The 15,841-nt window shown below is 45.9% G+C and overlaps 1 protein-coding gene across 2 annotated transcripts; it reads left to right on the top strand.

Annotated features, from left to right (window-relative positions):
- The first annotated feature begins 122 nt into the window (after nt 1-122).
- ATP6V0B (ATPase H+ transporting V0 subunit b) lies at nt 123-15,602 on the top strand. Of its 2 annotated transcripts, none has more exons than XM_084852767.1 (8): nt 123-251; nt 9,504-9,552; nt 10,554-10,637; nt 11,032-11,109; nt 12,280-12,349; nt 13,020-13,071; nt 13,752-13,942; nt 15,016-15,602. In XM_084852767.1, the coding sequence occupies exons 1-8, from the start codon at nt 185-187 to the stop codon at nt 15,040-15,042; spliced, it is 618 nt and encodes a 205-aa protein (XP_084708893.1). In that variant the 5' UTR covers nt 123-184; the 3' UTR covers nt 15,043-15,602. The 2 variants fall into 2 exon arrangements, with proteins under 2 accessions (XP_084708893.1, XP_084708894.1); XM_084852768.1 differs by lacking the exon at nt 123-251 and adding an exon at nt 7,188-7,321.
- Nucleotides 15,603-15,841: the final 239 nt, after the last annotated feature.

Raw genomic sequence — 15,841 nt, 5'->3', positions numbered from 1 at the left:
TGCGTGGCGCATGATGGGGTTTGTAGTTTGCTCCTGTTCCTGACCGAACCAATCAGCCGAGCCTCCGAGAGCCGCGTGAGAAACTGGAGATCCGGTCACGTGGCGCGGGGCCGTCCTTCGGAGGGTCAGGTGATTCCTGGACGGGCGCAGGCCGTGTCGAGGGCTCGTCGCCTCCGCCGTCGCCATGTCCGGGCTCGCGCTGCTGTATTCGGGGCTGGGGCTGAGCGCGGCCGTCGCCATCACCGGCATCGGTTAGTGGTTGAGCGGGCGATCCGAAGGCTGCTCTTGCCTGTGCCGCGGCCCGTCTCGCGTAATGCTCATTTCCCTCCCTTTAGCCGCGGCCGAATGTGTGTGTGAGAGAGACTGAGTGGGAAGGTCGCCGCGAAACCCCTTATTCTGGGGAGGCGGGCCAGCGGGTATTCGGAGCCCCCGCGATGGGACGGAGCACCCCGGGCCCCTTGCCGGGGGGGCTGCGTCCTCTGGGATGCTGTCCTGCCCTATCCCGGGCGCCCTGTCAAAACTCTTCTCAGGGCTTGGGGTGGGGGCATCGCGTTCTCCTGCCTCAAGCCCCCCCCCCCCCCGGTCCTCGGTCTCCGGGCTTGGGGGCCGCTTGGCTCTCCTTGACGCTGACCTTCTGTCAGCCTTCTTTACACGAAGGATTCTACTAAGGCAGCCTGGTGTCCTCCAGATATTTTGGACTTCAACTCCCATCAGCCCCAGCCAACATGGCCAATAGTCGGGAATGCTGGGAGTTACTCTGCAAAGCATCTGGAGGACACCTGGTTGGGGAAGGCTTTCATAGAGGTGTGTGTGTATATGTGTCTTCCCATCCCACCTCATATCATCCTCCCCATCCTAAGAATTTGCTGGAGCAATGTAAAAAAAAAAAAAGGTTTTAAAAGACATCTCCCACTTAATCTAATGGGCTCAGAGTTTGCTTCCTGTTTAAGTGGTGGTGGCAAAGAAAAATTGGTGTGTCTGTGTGTATCAGGATTTCTTCATAGCTGTTAAGTGCTTGCTTTGAATTTTGATTATGGGTGTCTGTGGAAATCAATGACATGGGTTAAAGGAGGACATGTAGAGGAACTTCCTAAGGCACCATTTCAGTTCCCTTCTGTGCTTGATCTGGTTTGAGCTAATACTACAGATTCCAGAGGAGAGTAGCCAAAGGACCAGGAGATTTATGGCAGAGCATGTGGCTGCTTCCTCTTTTTTATCCTTAGTATCAAATCAAAGGTACTCTCATGAAGTATAAATGTTGTTTATACATAGACAAGTTTATACGGCCTTTGACGTATTTGTTCAGGTAGGGCGTGAAGATATATCCAGAAGAATCTGGGGCCTACATGCCCACACTGAGTGTGTCTGTTTTTGTCATCTTAAGTTCCTGCATGATTATTTTAGGTTCTAGCACAGCCTTCCCTAACCTGGTGTTCTCCAGATCTGTTCTGCAATTCCCTTCATCCTACAGCTAACATGGCCATTGCGCTGGCTGAAAATGATGGGAATTGTAGACCAACACATCTGGAGGGCACCAGGTTAGGGAAAGTTAGGGGTTGGACTCGATGGTCTTATAGGCCCCCTCCAACCCTACTATTTTATGATTCTATGAAAGCTATTCCAGCATGACAGTTTTAGGTACTAGCTCTGCCCAAGGCATGTTTCCAGTTCACATACATCAGTAACCCATTTTCAAGCTGCCTGGGATTTTTTCAGTGTTGTATTTCTGAAAGGACTTCTTTGAACTACTACTGGGGTGTGGGGGCAGGAGGGAGACAGGAATCTCAATGCTTTTTACTCAATGTGTCTGACTATTATTACTACTACAATCTAGTGGTGTCCTAGGCTATGTCTTGCTGAGACTAGCAGTCCCTCTTAACAAGAAAGATAACTGTGTTGGTCTGTCACAGCAACACCCTCCCTCCAAGCCCAATGGCAGTTTAAAGATCAACAGAGACCCTGGAGAACCACTCCCAGTCGAGAAAACTAAGCTAGATGGACAACTAGTCTGTGTTCACTTCTAAAGGTTAAAGCCCACATCCCACAATAAATTGGTTTGACTTTTAGGCACCACAGACACATTGGTGTTGTTCCCCAGTTCCTTTGGAGGATGTTTAAATAAGAACTTACTTTCATCAGTTTGAAGGGGTGTCCTATTAGCAACTGGATACAGTGCTTTCAGGATGAGGGTTTTTAGTGTCACATTCAGTGTTTTTTCCATTAGGTGAGCCTGCTAAAGACATAGTAGGACCAGTAGGATCAATGTAGGTGGCATCATCCTGAGGAGTGACTGTTGTGCAACACACACACACCACCACATACACTCGAGGAATCTCCCTTCCATAACTTTTCCTCACTTCCTTTTTAGTGGTAGATTGGGAGACCAGCTGTGGAGGAAAACTACCATCTGGATGAAGCCCCAGAGATTCCTTGGTTCCAAGAAATCCAGAGATTCCTTGGTTCATTGAGCTACCAGTACTCAGCGATTCACTGGCTTTGCCAGCAGCTTACCTGAAGCCTTACAGGCCAGCTTTGCCCTCACTACCAAGCAGTTAATTCTGAGCCATTCTTGTCAAATTGAGCCCTAGACAGACACAAAATGGCTTCTTGAGAAAATGTCCAGATAGAGTATTGGTAAGAGGTTACACGTGTGAGAACTGGGTCAGTCACAGCCCTGGATACTTCATTCTTGCTGGAAAGATCCTTGCCTTTTCTGTAGTGGTGAACAAGTGTGGAGACTTGTTCAGAGGTGATGAGGAAAGACCGCTCTGGTGAGCTTGGGCAGGTATTCTGCAGCTTTATTCTAGCAAGAAGCAGCCTGGAAAGCCCTCTGTTGTGATAGTTGCATGGCATTTTTTTTCTTATACTGTACACTTGTGATTTCTTGGAAATCAACCATAATAACATTGCTGGAGAGACTTAAGGAACCACCTTTTATCCCACCTAGCCCACACAGAGGGTGCACAGTGGACTCCATTCCCTCTTCCAGTTTGTTTTGTCAACAGGCTTTGGAACACTTGTCCTAGCAATTGTACTTTGCCAGCTACCTGGGATCTGCTGGTAGACTCAACTGGATTCATCCAGCTGATTTGGCTCAGTTTCCAGCAGTCAGGGTTAAGGAATGACAAGCAGCAAACTCAGTTCTGACCTTCTGACTCAAAACTGTCTGTTCTTTAAGGTCATTTTACCAGGTGGGCACAGGTAATGCTGGGAAGCAGAGAGAATTTCTTACTGGTTTCTGCCAGGACTAGCTGGTGTGCTCAGGTATTCTGCTCTACTCAGTGGTGTTCCTTTTCCACCCCTGTGATGTTTGCATCCAGGGCCTCCCTTCCCTCTCTTGTTAGGCTTCTTGTTGACTGGCAAGAAGGACTCTTAGTTCCTCTTTCCAGTTAGGGTGCCTTCAGAAGAATAAAGCTTCTCCTTTTTAGAGCATGATTGCTTCAACAGTGCCCGGGAGGAAGTTAGCACTTTCCTTCCTTTTCAGTAGGATTTGAGCACAGCTCATTCACGGTGGGTCTCTGAGTCTCAGCCCATCTCGGCTGCTGTGGATCCTTAACTGAGCATGATCCTGTTACTGCTTGGGGACATTCATGCCCTTGAGCTGGAGTTTGCCAAACTGAAAGATGGGTATAAGAGGCAGGAAAGAATGTACCTCAAGTCATAAGACAGTCAGTTGGTACCTGCTCTTTATCCAATAAAATGAGCAGCTGTTTGACCAAAAGATGCTGGGTAGAAATCCTTCAATCTGTCCTGGAATATATCTGCCTTGCAGGCAGCAGAGGAAAGAACTGGGAGATCTCCTTCCTACTGCAATACTTCAGTGTGCGATCAACACATAACACAATGAAATTAACTTCTCAACACTTGTGGACAGCATTTTCAGTTTTAACAATGTTACGCAAGGTTTCTATAAATGTGAATGATGTATTGAACAATTCTCTTTGGCTTTTATCTTGGAACAGCTACAATTCTAAAAAAGACATTAAAGAGTAATAAAACCAAGTATCAGCAGCTGTTTTTTAAAAGGTTTAAAAAAACATTTGGGCACTTTCGTGAATTAGGCAGCAGACTTAAAAATAGCAGCAGCAACATGGCTTCATAGCGTATTCAACCGGAGTCAGTTGATTGGTGTACCAAACCTATACGTAGCCCAGATACCTATAGTGCCCCGTCCCCCCATCTTGGATCTTAGTTTAGGTTGTCTGAGGTGAAAAGCATACTTCTGTTCCCAAATATCACTGTAGTTTGTCCTACAGCATGACCACTGTGAGGGTGGTGAACCAGTTGGGGTTTGGACCTAAAGAGGTAGAAAAGAGGAGTATTTCCCTCTGGAAATTGAAGGTTTTGGAGTGTTAACACCTTTCTTTCCCATCTTTGGATTGCCTGGTGCAAATTTTGAAATGGCTCCTGTATCTTTAGAAGTTTCACAGAAAGTGGCACAAGGGCAAGAAGCGTCTTTTTGCAGTTTGCGCCCTACTTTGTTTCTTAACAGAAGAGTAGGGTTGCCCCCTGGTGTTCATTTTTTGCCTTTGCATTGTCCTGTGAAGATCCTTGAAACAAATGTGAAGAAGCTGTCATTCAATTCTGGTCTCTCTTCCTGTTCATTTTCATTCCTGTGTTCCCCCATTGTTGGGATGGAGATTCTTTCAGATATTGGTCTGCTGAGTTTGCATTGACTTGGCTTAAACCACTACTGTGTTTGAATGATGCCCTTGTAGTGTGTGAGGAAATTACTAAGATGTTTTACTACCCTACTACAAAGTCTTGGGATGGATTACAACAACCCCTCATTTTTAGTAGGGTGCACTGAATGGGTGTTGCAGATGTTAGCTTGGTTCCTGGTGACCGCTGTGTAGGCTTTCTGAGGGATACTTATTGTGTAAGCTGTAGCCCTCTCTGGAGAGGAAGGATCTAGCCAAGCTGTTCTGTTGTTCTGTAACTTGTAGGTTTGACTCCTCTAAAGACTTCTATGTAAGGCTCTCCTTGAAGACTATTTGGAAGCTTCAGTTACTACAAAATGCTGCCACTTGCCTCTTGTTTCGATGTCAGGAGGCTCATCTTGCAGAAGCTGTGCTGGTTGCTGATTAGCTTCTGGGCCCACGTCCAGATACTGGTTCTTACATCTAAAGCCCTTCATGGCCTGTGACCTCCATACCTCAGACTGCCTTTCTCAATGTGAGATGTTTATGATCTGCAGGTCTGTGTGCCTACAACAGTGAGGTGAGTGCCTATATGGTGAAGAGCAAGGCCTTCATTACAATTGCTCCAGTGCTTTGGAGTGACCACCTTGAAGAGTTCTCTGGAGCTGTTCTGTAGAGGCCTTCCAGAGGGTGCAAAAGTAATCTTTCAAAAGGCTTTTGGTTTCTGAAAGTGTTGCTGTTTTGATGGTTGGTGGTTTATTGTAAGCTGCTGTAAATTTGGAAGAGGTGGCATGTAAATGTTATGAATAAGTCCCATGAGGAAGATTAGACTATGAGAAAATGACTTGCCTACAGGAACTATACTCTGTCCAAAGCATGGTTGAAGAGGAATTTGAATTTGGATGTCCCATGTCCAAAATGCAACAATTTGTTCTTTATACTGTGCTGTCACTTTCTGGTTTGACAGCTCCTTTGGTAGGGGTCCACACATAGAAATATAATCCCTGTGGGATTATATTTCTAATCCCCACAGGTCGCCAGTGGGGATTAGAAATTGAATTCTGATGACTGATGGGGAAAGCCTGCAGGATATTCTGGCAGAGGTGTAGAAGTTTCTTAAATTGCTGGCAACATAAGGAGGCACAGAGAACTTCTTTTGGAATGGCACCAGGCTGTATCTTGTGTTGGCTATTGGTGTTGGTGACATGGATTGGCGAGGGGAAGGATTGCTGTGTGCATGTGTGTGCGCTTGCATGCACACACATTCCTCCATGGGCACACAAACCACACTCCATTCTTCTCCAGTAAAACACTTTCACTGCACAGCAGCTTCAAATGGGATATACTAGTTAGCCTTTGTGGATCAGGAAGTGAAGGAGCCTTGGCTTGCTAGCTAACAAAAGGGGGCTCTGCCTGTTGGGCAGGTTTGGATTAGCCCCTGCACAACCTGCCAGTTTGAATATTTTCTGCTTCTCGTTCTTCTCTGGATGTCAGGAAGACTTGCACACTCCTTGGGTGTGTGGAGGAGGAGGGTGTGTGCTCATTATCTCTGTTTCCAGTCTGGCTTTCCAAGCCTGCATGGGCAGAGTGAGGCAGCAGGCTGTCAGCTCCTGGCACTACTTTTTCTGTGATCAGAGCCTGCTGCTGCTGAGTGAAGAGTCTGGAGCTGGCGGCACCTGTGGCTTAAAGCTGTCACTTGAAAGAGGCTGTGCACCTGTGAACAGAGGGTTGTGCTTCTGGGGAGCTGAATGTGACCCTACATGCAGTCCCATGCTGCTTATGGATAAGCTCTGAGCCGTTTGTGCGGTCTCCAGATTCCTCCTGCTCCTCCTTAGCCGTACAGGGTTGATCTTATTTGGGGCTTGTATCTAAACTTTAAATCTCTACTGATCGGAACTCTGGTTCCTCTCTTGAACTGTCCCATTGTCCAGTTTTCCTAATGTTGACCCTATTTTTTTAATGGAAGGGTTGCCTACTGCCTTTTGTCTTTAGTAATCTTCCAGTGAAACCGATCTATTCTGTTTTCCCTGGTTCACTTTCTCATTCGTACTCCCTTTTGCCCCCCCAGAACTCATTCTTCATTCTTGCTATTTCTTCCACACCATTTCCAACTTCTGTCTTCTTTCTTTGTCTTTTCTGAAATTGTTGGGTTCACGGTAGAAAGCTTCTGTTTGAGCCTGATAGTGAATGGAGTGGAACACTTGTGTCCGGTGACTCTGTTGTCATCTTTTTGTATATCCCAAAATATCTTTCCTGTAATTGTGTCACTGACTCATTTTGTTAAATGCCCCCATCCCAATCTTCCACTCTTGAGGTTGTGCATGTGATTTTCTTTCCTATGTGTTGTATATGATGGAGTGAACTATTCACAACTGGTCATGTCTCTCTCCATATCCTTTATCCATATATTTAAAAGTAGGAAATAGTTTGGGTAGTGAAGTTGCCTAGAGCCGTTGTGGATGTGAAGATGCAGATTAGTTGCCTTGTTGATCTAAGAATGAAAGCTGCTGTGATCAATCTTCTGCATGCTGCCTTATCTCTTTCAGAAAGAGTATGCACGCTTCCCATATGACTGAGGCTTTCCAGGGGTGGGGTGTATATGTGCAGCTGGTGTTGAACAATGGACTAGTGTAGAGGATTCAATATGTCTAAAACAATCCTTTTATATGGTAGCTCGAAAGGTAATTTTTCTTCTTTGTTATGGCCACAATCTTGCATATGGGTGTGCTTCATGCTGCAGTGACTTCACTTTTTACATAGTAATCCCCATTAAGGCTAAGAAGGAGGGGGCCTGCCTTGTCAGTAGTTTCAGTGGATATGGTAATCTTACTTTTATACATATATATAATTTATTTTACAAATTTGACTAATATTCAGCTGATAATGGTTTGCACTTTTACATACAATGAAAAATATAAAGAAGAAAGGCTTCTATTACTGTATACATGTAACAGTATTCAAATCAGACTTACTGTTCAAGAATTCTGTTCTTGAATAATAGTAAGAATGGAATTCCTCCTCCACTCAATCAAATCTCCTTTGTTATGATGTTATCAAAATGTTCCAATATTCAGTTTATAGAATTTTCCATGGCATAAGGTGCCACTGGATTGCTTTTTTTAAAGCAAATCTCCCTTGAATTCAAGCATACCCCAAACAGTGATCCCTTTATAAATAAAAATTGTTGTACTTCAACAGAAAAAGTTTCCACTCAGTCAGCATCTTGTTTGGCAATGGGCACTCATCTTCTAATTGTAGGTGATAGAAAGGTTTTTATTTTCCTTACTTGTGCTCAAAGCTATTTTTAAAAACTCCATTATCTCTGAATAGTGCATTTTCTTTCTGTATATTCAAACAAGATCTAATCTGAATATATTGGTAAAAAGGGACATGCTGTCTTTCATGACACCTGTTATTTCATTATGGGAGATAATGAATATTCATTATTATTATTATTATTCAAATTAATTATACTATTAACCATATTAATATATAGTTTTGTCTTAATCTACTGTATGCTTTTCTAATACAGAGAAATTACCCAAGTCTTGATCAAAATTAAAATCTAAGTCACTTATTACAGAAGCAAACAGTGATAGTCAGGAGCTTTCTTTTGTCTGTATTTATCCCAGGACTCCACCCATATAAGTTGGATCCAGACTTTGTTCCCTCTGGCAGGAGTTCCACTGCTGCCAGCAGAAGAAGGGGAGAGTTGACTTTTACCAATTGCCCCATCTTGCAGCTGGTTGTGCCATCTGAAAATTTAGATGGTTGGGAGCCCTCAAGCAGATTTTTGGAGGCTGCAAGTGCCTGCAGGGGGGAAAGTGCTAAAAGTCACCTCCTACCTTCTTCCAGCAGGGCCTTCCCCACCCCATCCACCCTGCTTGATCAAACTCCTTCCATGGATGGAAGGAACCCTTTCGTTTGCAGAACACAAAGTCTGGCCCCAACCCTGGATTAATAATATGATGGCTGCCTTTTCCTTCTCAGTCCTAACTGCCAGATGTGACATTCAGGGAGGTTTCATTATGGCTACTTTTATTGGGTCAACAGAAATTGTAGTTGATGATTTAGACCAAAGGCCTTATATTCCTATGTGGGTCAGTGCTGCATCATTCAGAGGAGTATAGAAAGAAGCAAGATTTTCGGGGTGGGGTGGGGTGGGGGTGGTTAACTTTGCTGGTGTACAGTGGGAAGCCTGTTAGATGGGGGTGGGGAACCTCAGGCCTGAGGGCCAAATTCAGCCCTCTGGGGTTCCCAGATGGCCCTGGCCCTTATTCCTTTCCCACAGACACCAATCATTCGGTGGTTTCCTGGCTTTTCTGTGTTTTCTCCCTATTCTAAAAGGTTGAAATGCCTCTCCTAAGGCTTCATTCCCGGCAGTAAGAGCGTTAAGCTACAATATGGTGGTATTTTTTGTCCGCCCCTTTTGTCTTTAGCCCCTGCCCACCACTGCACTGCAGCCCCCAAGAACTCTCCAAAATTGAATTCTACCATCAGTCTGAAAGAGGTTCCCCACCCTGCTGTAGGATATGGGTCCACTTTAACATAGCCCCTTCTTGCTAGGATTTGATGCCTACTTAGATTGTGTTGGCACAACAGAGCACTACGGAAAGGGGAAAGTGTTAGTTTCACCATGGAAAGGTGACTTAGCACCATGAACCTTTGTGATGCAAACTGTATGAAGATTATTTTTAAAAGGGAAGCCCACTTCCTTCCTTTTTTCCCTGTGGGAGATCTGTCACTAGTTGCCCAATATGAGGATGATGGCATCAGTGCTGCCAGCTGGTGCTGTCACAGCTTGGGCTTTGAAGAAGAAAAGACCAAGGGGCCGAAGCATTCAGTGTTGCTCTTGTTTTTCAGGAATCTGCTACACCATATTTGACCTGGGCTTCCGTTTCGACGTGGCATGGTAAGGCAGTGCTCTTTCTCCCTGAGGCTGGTGTTGGTGTAGCAGGGAGGAAAGTGGCTTACAGGTGTTCCCCACAATCAGTCACAGAACGGAGCATGGGGAATGACAGTAACTTTCCAGCACGTTCTCCTTTTTTGGCCTTGTGGATCACTGAAGGCCTGATAGTGCTCTCCTCCGAGGGGTGGGGGCAGGGCTTGGCCTTGTTTCATCCATAGGCAGATGGGCTCCCTCCCATGCCTCTTTTGTTGACAGCAGTGTTGATGGCGGTGTTCCCTTTTGCCAGTCAGTTCTGCTAATTGAATCACTTTGCCTGCTGGTCAGCTGGCTGCCCCTCCCCTTAGTTAGGTTTGGTTTACAGGCCTTGTGCTGCTCAGCTTTTGGTGGCTTATCTGCACAGGCATCTTGAGCTCCCCCCTCTCCCCATCTCTTCCCTCTGAAGCTCTTGACTCTTCTTTGTGCTCTGAACTTTGGCTGGGCCTTCAAACAGTGACAGATGCTTCTCTGTGTGCTCCCCAGTCTGGTGAAGCATTAGGAATCCAGAGGAGTTGTCACAACCCATATCCTGCTTCTGCTAGTTCTAGAGCTGACCCAAGAGTGCCCTGTTGGGTGGAGTGTCAAGCACGTCAGCTGCCGCTACCTGCTTTAATGGTTTCCCTGTACTGCTGTCTATGCCAGCCTAGTAGCACTTTGGCTCAGCACAACTTTCCTGTAGTGCGCTTCTGCCCAACCTATAACAAGTATCCCCATCCTAACATGATCCCAAGTCTCCCTGTCCCTGTTGCAGGAGTGAGGCCTTCTGGCTGCTGCCCTGGGGAGAGTATATTGATTTTCTATGATTCCAGAGCTGGAGGAGTAGACTGACCTGCGGAATTCTGTCCACAAAGGGGAAGATCCTGCCAAACTGTCCTGACTAGGGGCGCTCCTTCTCTGTGGAAACGATGACTTCAGCTGCTATGATGGATAGAAGTATTAGTATTCACAAGATGTTCCTCTGTATACAGGTTCCTCACCGAAACTTCGCCGTACATGTGGTCCAACCTGGGCATTGGGCTGTCCATCTCGCTGTCAGTGGTGGGTGCTGCCTGGTGAGTGACCCCCACCATCACCTGCTGGCTGACATCACCCCTCTCCACCAGCACTGTTGAACTCTGCTTTGGGGTCTGTTTGTTAGGGCTGGTCCCAAGGCATAATGTACTTAACCAAGGATGCACTCCTATGCATGTTAGGCAGCAAAAAGTCCTACAACTCCCGCTATTCTGGCTGGAGAATGATGGGAGGTATAGGATTTTTTTCTACCTAAACATGCATAAGATTGCACCCTTAATGCATGAATAAATAAAATTAGGTGCTGGGCCCAATCTAAACAAGTTATTTTGCCTTTTGCTACCAGCAGGCTCTGTCTCTGAGCATCTAGTGCAGCATTTTGATCACATACTACTGAGTGCCACTTATCTAACCATTCTGTGGCTATGCTTTCAGGGGCATTTACATCACTGGATCCAGCATCATCGGTGGTGGTGTCAAAGCACCTAGGATCAAAACCAAAAATCTGGTCAGGTGAGAGGAACATTTTGTTCAACATATGCCACATACATAGGTACTATAAGTCAGAAACCTCCCTTGTCCATCCTCTTTATAATCTTAGCTGTAGAGAAGAGATTTCTTAATGTGGCTTTTTTCCTGCTTGGCAGATAAAGTGGCCCTGTTTAGCTGTGAGAATGTGCAAGATGCTGAATTGTCTTCTGTGTGCCCTAAAATTGTTGTGACAGCTGGGCATCAAGTCTTACCCAAGCAACAAACAGGTTCCTCTTGAACTACGACAATCCATGTTTGCTTCCCTGGGTCTAGATGTAAGCCTGAAACCTTTAGGATCTGTCTTGGTTGCCAAACCTTGTAGAAATGTTCAGAATTCACTGTCTATAGGTGAGAGGGCAATCTAAGATAGAATGAGATCAAAGCAAGGCAAAAGGGGTTGAACAGAAATAAAATGCAAAATACAGGGTTTTGTCTCCAAAAGAAGAAGATAGATTGCTAAATTTCCTGAGACACTTTGCCAAGGCAGAAATGCTTTTGAAACCTTGTTTTGCAGCATGGTTCTCTGCTGAAGAATCTGCTATCCTCATGGGTTATCAATACGGGGCTGGGAACAATAATGGGTATTCTGCTGGAATGTAGAATCTTTGGAGCTCTGGGCTGAGGTATGAGATTCTGATGTGTCAAACTTTGATAATAAAAAAATAATATTTAAAAAAGCTGGAGAAACCCATCTTCCAAAATGTTGGCTCTTTATTTGCTGCAACTAATATGATGCTTTATCAAGGGCAAATAAGTGGAGTCCTTTTACCAAACCCACCATAAGTGGCACTACTCCTTGTTGAACTGCTCCTTCTGACAGGAGTTGGATCAGGTCACTACACAGGCTGGCTTAGTACTAAATGGAATGAAACTGGCAAAGTATGCGTGTCAGTAAGCAAAAAGACATACATGATCCAAGTTGGAGCTGGTAATCAGTTTTTCTATGGTGCAAGTCCAGTAGTGAAGCCAGCTGCCATCTTGATATCTAGCATAGAACCTTCAATATTGAGGCACACCACTTTGCCTTTTTAGAAAAGTGGGGTTTCGAGTGGTGGATTCCCCTTTAGAGGACAGTCCATTCCTTTCACTTTCTTCCCTGGCCCCTCATCCAGATTTGTCACCCATCAGCTAATCTGTCCTTTCTCCTGGCAGCATCATCTTTTGTGAAGCTGTGGCTATCTACGGAATCATCATGGCTATCGTGATCACCAACATGGCTGAGGTAATGGGGGTACCTGGCCTGTGTATGGGAGGGACGCAGTTGTGTGCTAGACTAACACTGCCAGTTGCTGGTTTATCTGATCTAAAGATAGCCTAACCCAGCTGTTGCTAAGCAGGGGAGAGCAACGAAAGTGATCATTTACCAAAAAGAGACATACTGATCAATTCCAGGCAGCTGTGGTGCTGTACTATGCTAGGTAGAGGCCTGGTTGCAGGAAGCAAGCCTGGTAAGCTGAAATTTCCAATCCTGGTAGGGCAGAGTAATATTTGACTAATTGCTCATGAAACCTGGGATGGTGTTGTTGCAAGGCAATAAGGAGAAGAAGAAGAGCTCTCTTCCTCTGGGATAAATCCTACCTTTGAGAGCAGACTGTCCTCCACATATCCAAAGGAAATGTGACTCCTGGGCTATTGATTGCTTTATTGTCAGCCCAAGAGGGTCTGGGTGGGGTTAGGCTGCATCTGGTTTGTGCCTTGAGTTATAAGGCTGGTGAAAGGTGGGGAGTTTAGGCAGGCCCCCTTCCTGAAATGCTGGCAAGGATGTGGGCTTCTGTGAATGCCAGCTTGGGTGTACTGCATTTAATCTCTCTGACAGGGAGTTATTCTAATCTTTTGGGGCACTAGTTGGGTTTGTGCCTCTTTGCTTCCTAAAATGCTTCCCTTTCTTACAGCAATTTAGTGGCAGAACTCCTGAGGAGATTCATTCCAATAACTATCATGCAGGTAAGCTGTGTTTGTAGGTTCTGGGGATAGGCAGATCAAACTGCTCTTGTCCTTGTGAGATCATCAGATGTCCCTAGTTAGGGAGGAAATGTAGGTCTTCTTAGACCGTTGCTCCATCAAGCTCAGTATTGTCTTCACTGACTGGCTGAGGCTCTCCAGGGTTTCAGACAGGAGTCTTTCTGGAGTTGCCAGAGACTGAACCTAGAACCTTCTGCATACAAAGCATGTGCTTTACTATTGAGCTACGGCCCTTCCCCTAGTTGGATGGTGTCTCGGCACAACTCCACCAAGCTCTTCCTCCGATAGGCTGTCAAACAGTATGCAATAAGCAGTGAACTCATGGATCCTGCCCGCTGGCTTTGCAACGCTCCCTTCTACCTAGCCCATATTGCAGTAGCAATGTCTGATATGCCAGCTATGTGGTGTGGGCGCCTAGGCTTTGTCATCACAGAAGAGACCAGCACTACTTGAAGTGTGTGTTGGCAGTGGCTGTTCTCTTGGATGGCTGTAATAGCAGTGCTGTTCTTGTGGCATGCCACAGAGGCATGGGTTTGAGAGGCATGAGCTGGGCCAAGGCATCATCTTTCATATTTTGCCACCCGGGCAAACTCCTGGAGGCTTGGGATAAACTGAAGATACAACTGGGAGCTACCTATTCCTAATGCTCTTTCCTCCTATAGGTTATTCCATGTTTGGGGCAGGCTTGACTGTGGGCCTCTCCAACCTCTTCTGCGGTGTATGTGTGGGCATTGTGGGCAGTGGTGCTGCATTGGCAGATGCCCAGAATGCCAGCCTCTTTGTCAAGATCCTCATCGTGGAAATCTTTGGCAGTGCCATTGGGCTGTTTGGAGTCATTGTGGCTATCCTGCAGGTGAGCCCTTCCTGTCTCCTTTGCCACCCCTGGTGTTGCTCCTGGAGAGCCCTAAAGTTAGGCACACAGTAGATGATCACCCTGGGAATGTCTCTAATTCCCAACCATTGTGTAGAAAGGAAAGCCTGCTGTTCACCAAAATGCTGACAGACTTGTCTGATTTACAGCACCCCTCTTCTCTTGAATGAAGAACAGATGTTGGGAAGGGGGGTTGGAAGCACCAGTGGTCAGGTCTAGCCTGCTCTCAGGAGTGGGCAACTTATGGTCCTCCAGATGTTGTTGAACTGCAACTTCCTTCAGCCCTAGCCAGCATAGCCAGTGAATAAGGGATGGTGGTAACTGCAGTTGAACAACATTTGCGGGTCTCCAAGTTTGCATAAAGGGCTTTTAATCAAGAACCTTTAGGCTGCATTGGATCTGGCTGCCCTCAGTATTGGAAGGCCTGTTTCAGAAGGAAAGGTAGTAGTCCTCAGTGCTGGTATGGTTTTAAGGAACTCCCAGTCAGACCTGCTTCAAGGTTAGGACAAGAAAAGGAATTGGTGTTTCACAGTATGTCCTTGAGCTTCAATTGACTTCAGCCCACTTACTTGACAAGTACCCTTCAGGTCACATCAAGCCCACTGAGGATCTGCCCCTTCAGTTCCCCCCCTCCCACTACTACTGACCCTGCACCTTCCTCTGCTGCTTTGTGCTCCTGTCCCAGATTGCTGTGTTTCTCACGAACATACATAGCTGGATGCATTTGCAGTGTTTCCTGTTTTTTAAAAATCTACTTTATATAAACAAAAATGGTACCATTACCAAGTACATAAGAAAACATGACAGCTAGGACTGGGGATGCTGGTGGTTGCTAGGAAGAGCAGATATTGGATAGGTGGTCCCCCTGGGAGTAGGTCAGGAGTGGGGGATGCCTCTCCCTTCCCAGCTTAATGAATGCTGGGCCATAGGGGTACTACAGGAGGAATAAATGTTCTGCTCCCAACGCTATTCCTGGGGAGCAGGGATTATGTAGGGAAGTGTCATTAATGGAGCACAGGAATCTTCTGACCTTTTGACCTTTTTGTATTTTGCAGACATCTAAAGTGAAAATGGGTGACTAAGCCCTTTGCCACCTATCTGCCAACTGCAGATTCTGTATATACTTATTTAATGTCTCCTGTTGGCCTGGGGCGGAGCTTGGTGTATAAAGTTATTCCTGTGATCTTCGTCTCCTGAGCCATGGAAGAACCTGACCAATTGATGTGTATGTGTGAGGATCTATCCTTCTCTTCCCTCATCCATTTTCTCCTCCACTTCCCCAGATGAAAGGGGCTCAATGCCTAAGTGGAAGGAGCCTAGGGTGCTCCAGCCCTTGCACCCTTGTGGCAAATCACTGCCGACTGCAACGCGATGTCCTATGAAAGAAACTTGTTTGTGTCCCAATTAGTTGTCCCTCTTTGTGTGCCCCCTGCTGCTGTGCCCCTCCCACCTCTGACAGCCCATTTTTTTCCTGAATAACGGGTGGCACTGACTGAAGTCTTGGCACTGCAGGCTGTGGGAGATGCCCTCCTAGACACGTCAGCTTCATACTGAAGGTGCACATAGGAGTTGAAGGGTGTAATTTTTGGAGCTCTCTGAAGCATCACAAATGATTGGTTATTAAAATGAATGATAATGAAAACATTTTGTACTGTGATTAATAATTGCTATTTCTGTGGAATGCCTGCTGTTCATTGAACTGCTCAGGGCATGCAGAGCAGTTGTTGATGGCATAAAGTAAAATCAGGAAATACACACTGTTCCGAATGATGCACAGGGCCATGATGGAAAATAAAAGAAAGAGGCAAAATATTTACCTCAACCACTGAACAAGCTCATTTGAACTGCATAATGCATGAAATAGCCTTGAGTATCTCAAAT

The sequence above is a fragment of the Heloderma suspectum genome, chromosome 4, assembly GCF_057233095.1.
Source record: "Heloderma suspectum isolate Gila_16-S chromosome 4, 16-S_ref, whole genome shotgun sequence".
Lineage (NCBI taxonomy): Eukaryota > Metazoa > Chordata > Lepidosauria > Squamata > Helodermatidae > Heloderma > Heloderma suspectum.
Note: the sequence above shows the minus strand (reverse complement) of the source record. Positions and strands in the feature narration are given on the sequence as shown.

What these genes read in the sequence shown, in the direction of transcription:
- ATP6V0B (XM_084852767.1), top strand. Translation starts at nt 185, where the DNA reads ATGTCCGGGCTCGCGCTGCTGTATTCGGGGCTGGGGCTGAGCGCGGCC. An exon ending in TTCCGTTTCGACGTGGCATG is followed by an intron (nt 9,553 to 10,553) that starts GTAAGGCAGTGC and finishes CTCTGTATACAG; the next exon opens with GTTCCTCACCGAAACTTCGC. An exon ending in TCAGTGGTGGGTGCTGCCTG is followed by an intron (nt 10,638 to 11,031) that starts GTGAGTGACCCC and finishes CTATGCTTTCAG; the next exon opens with GGGCATTTACATCACTGGAT.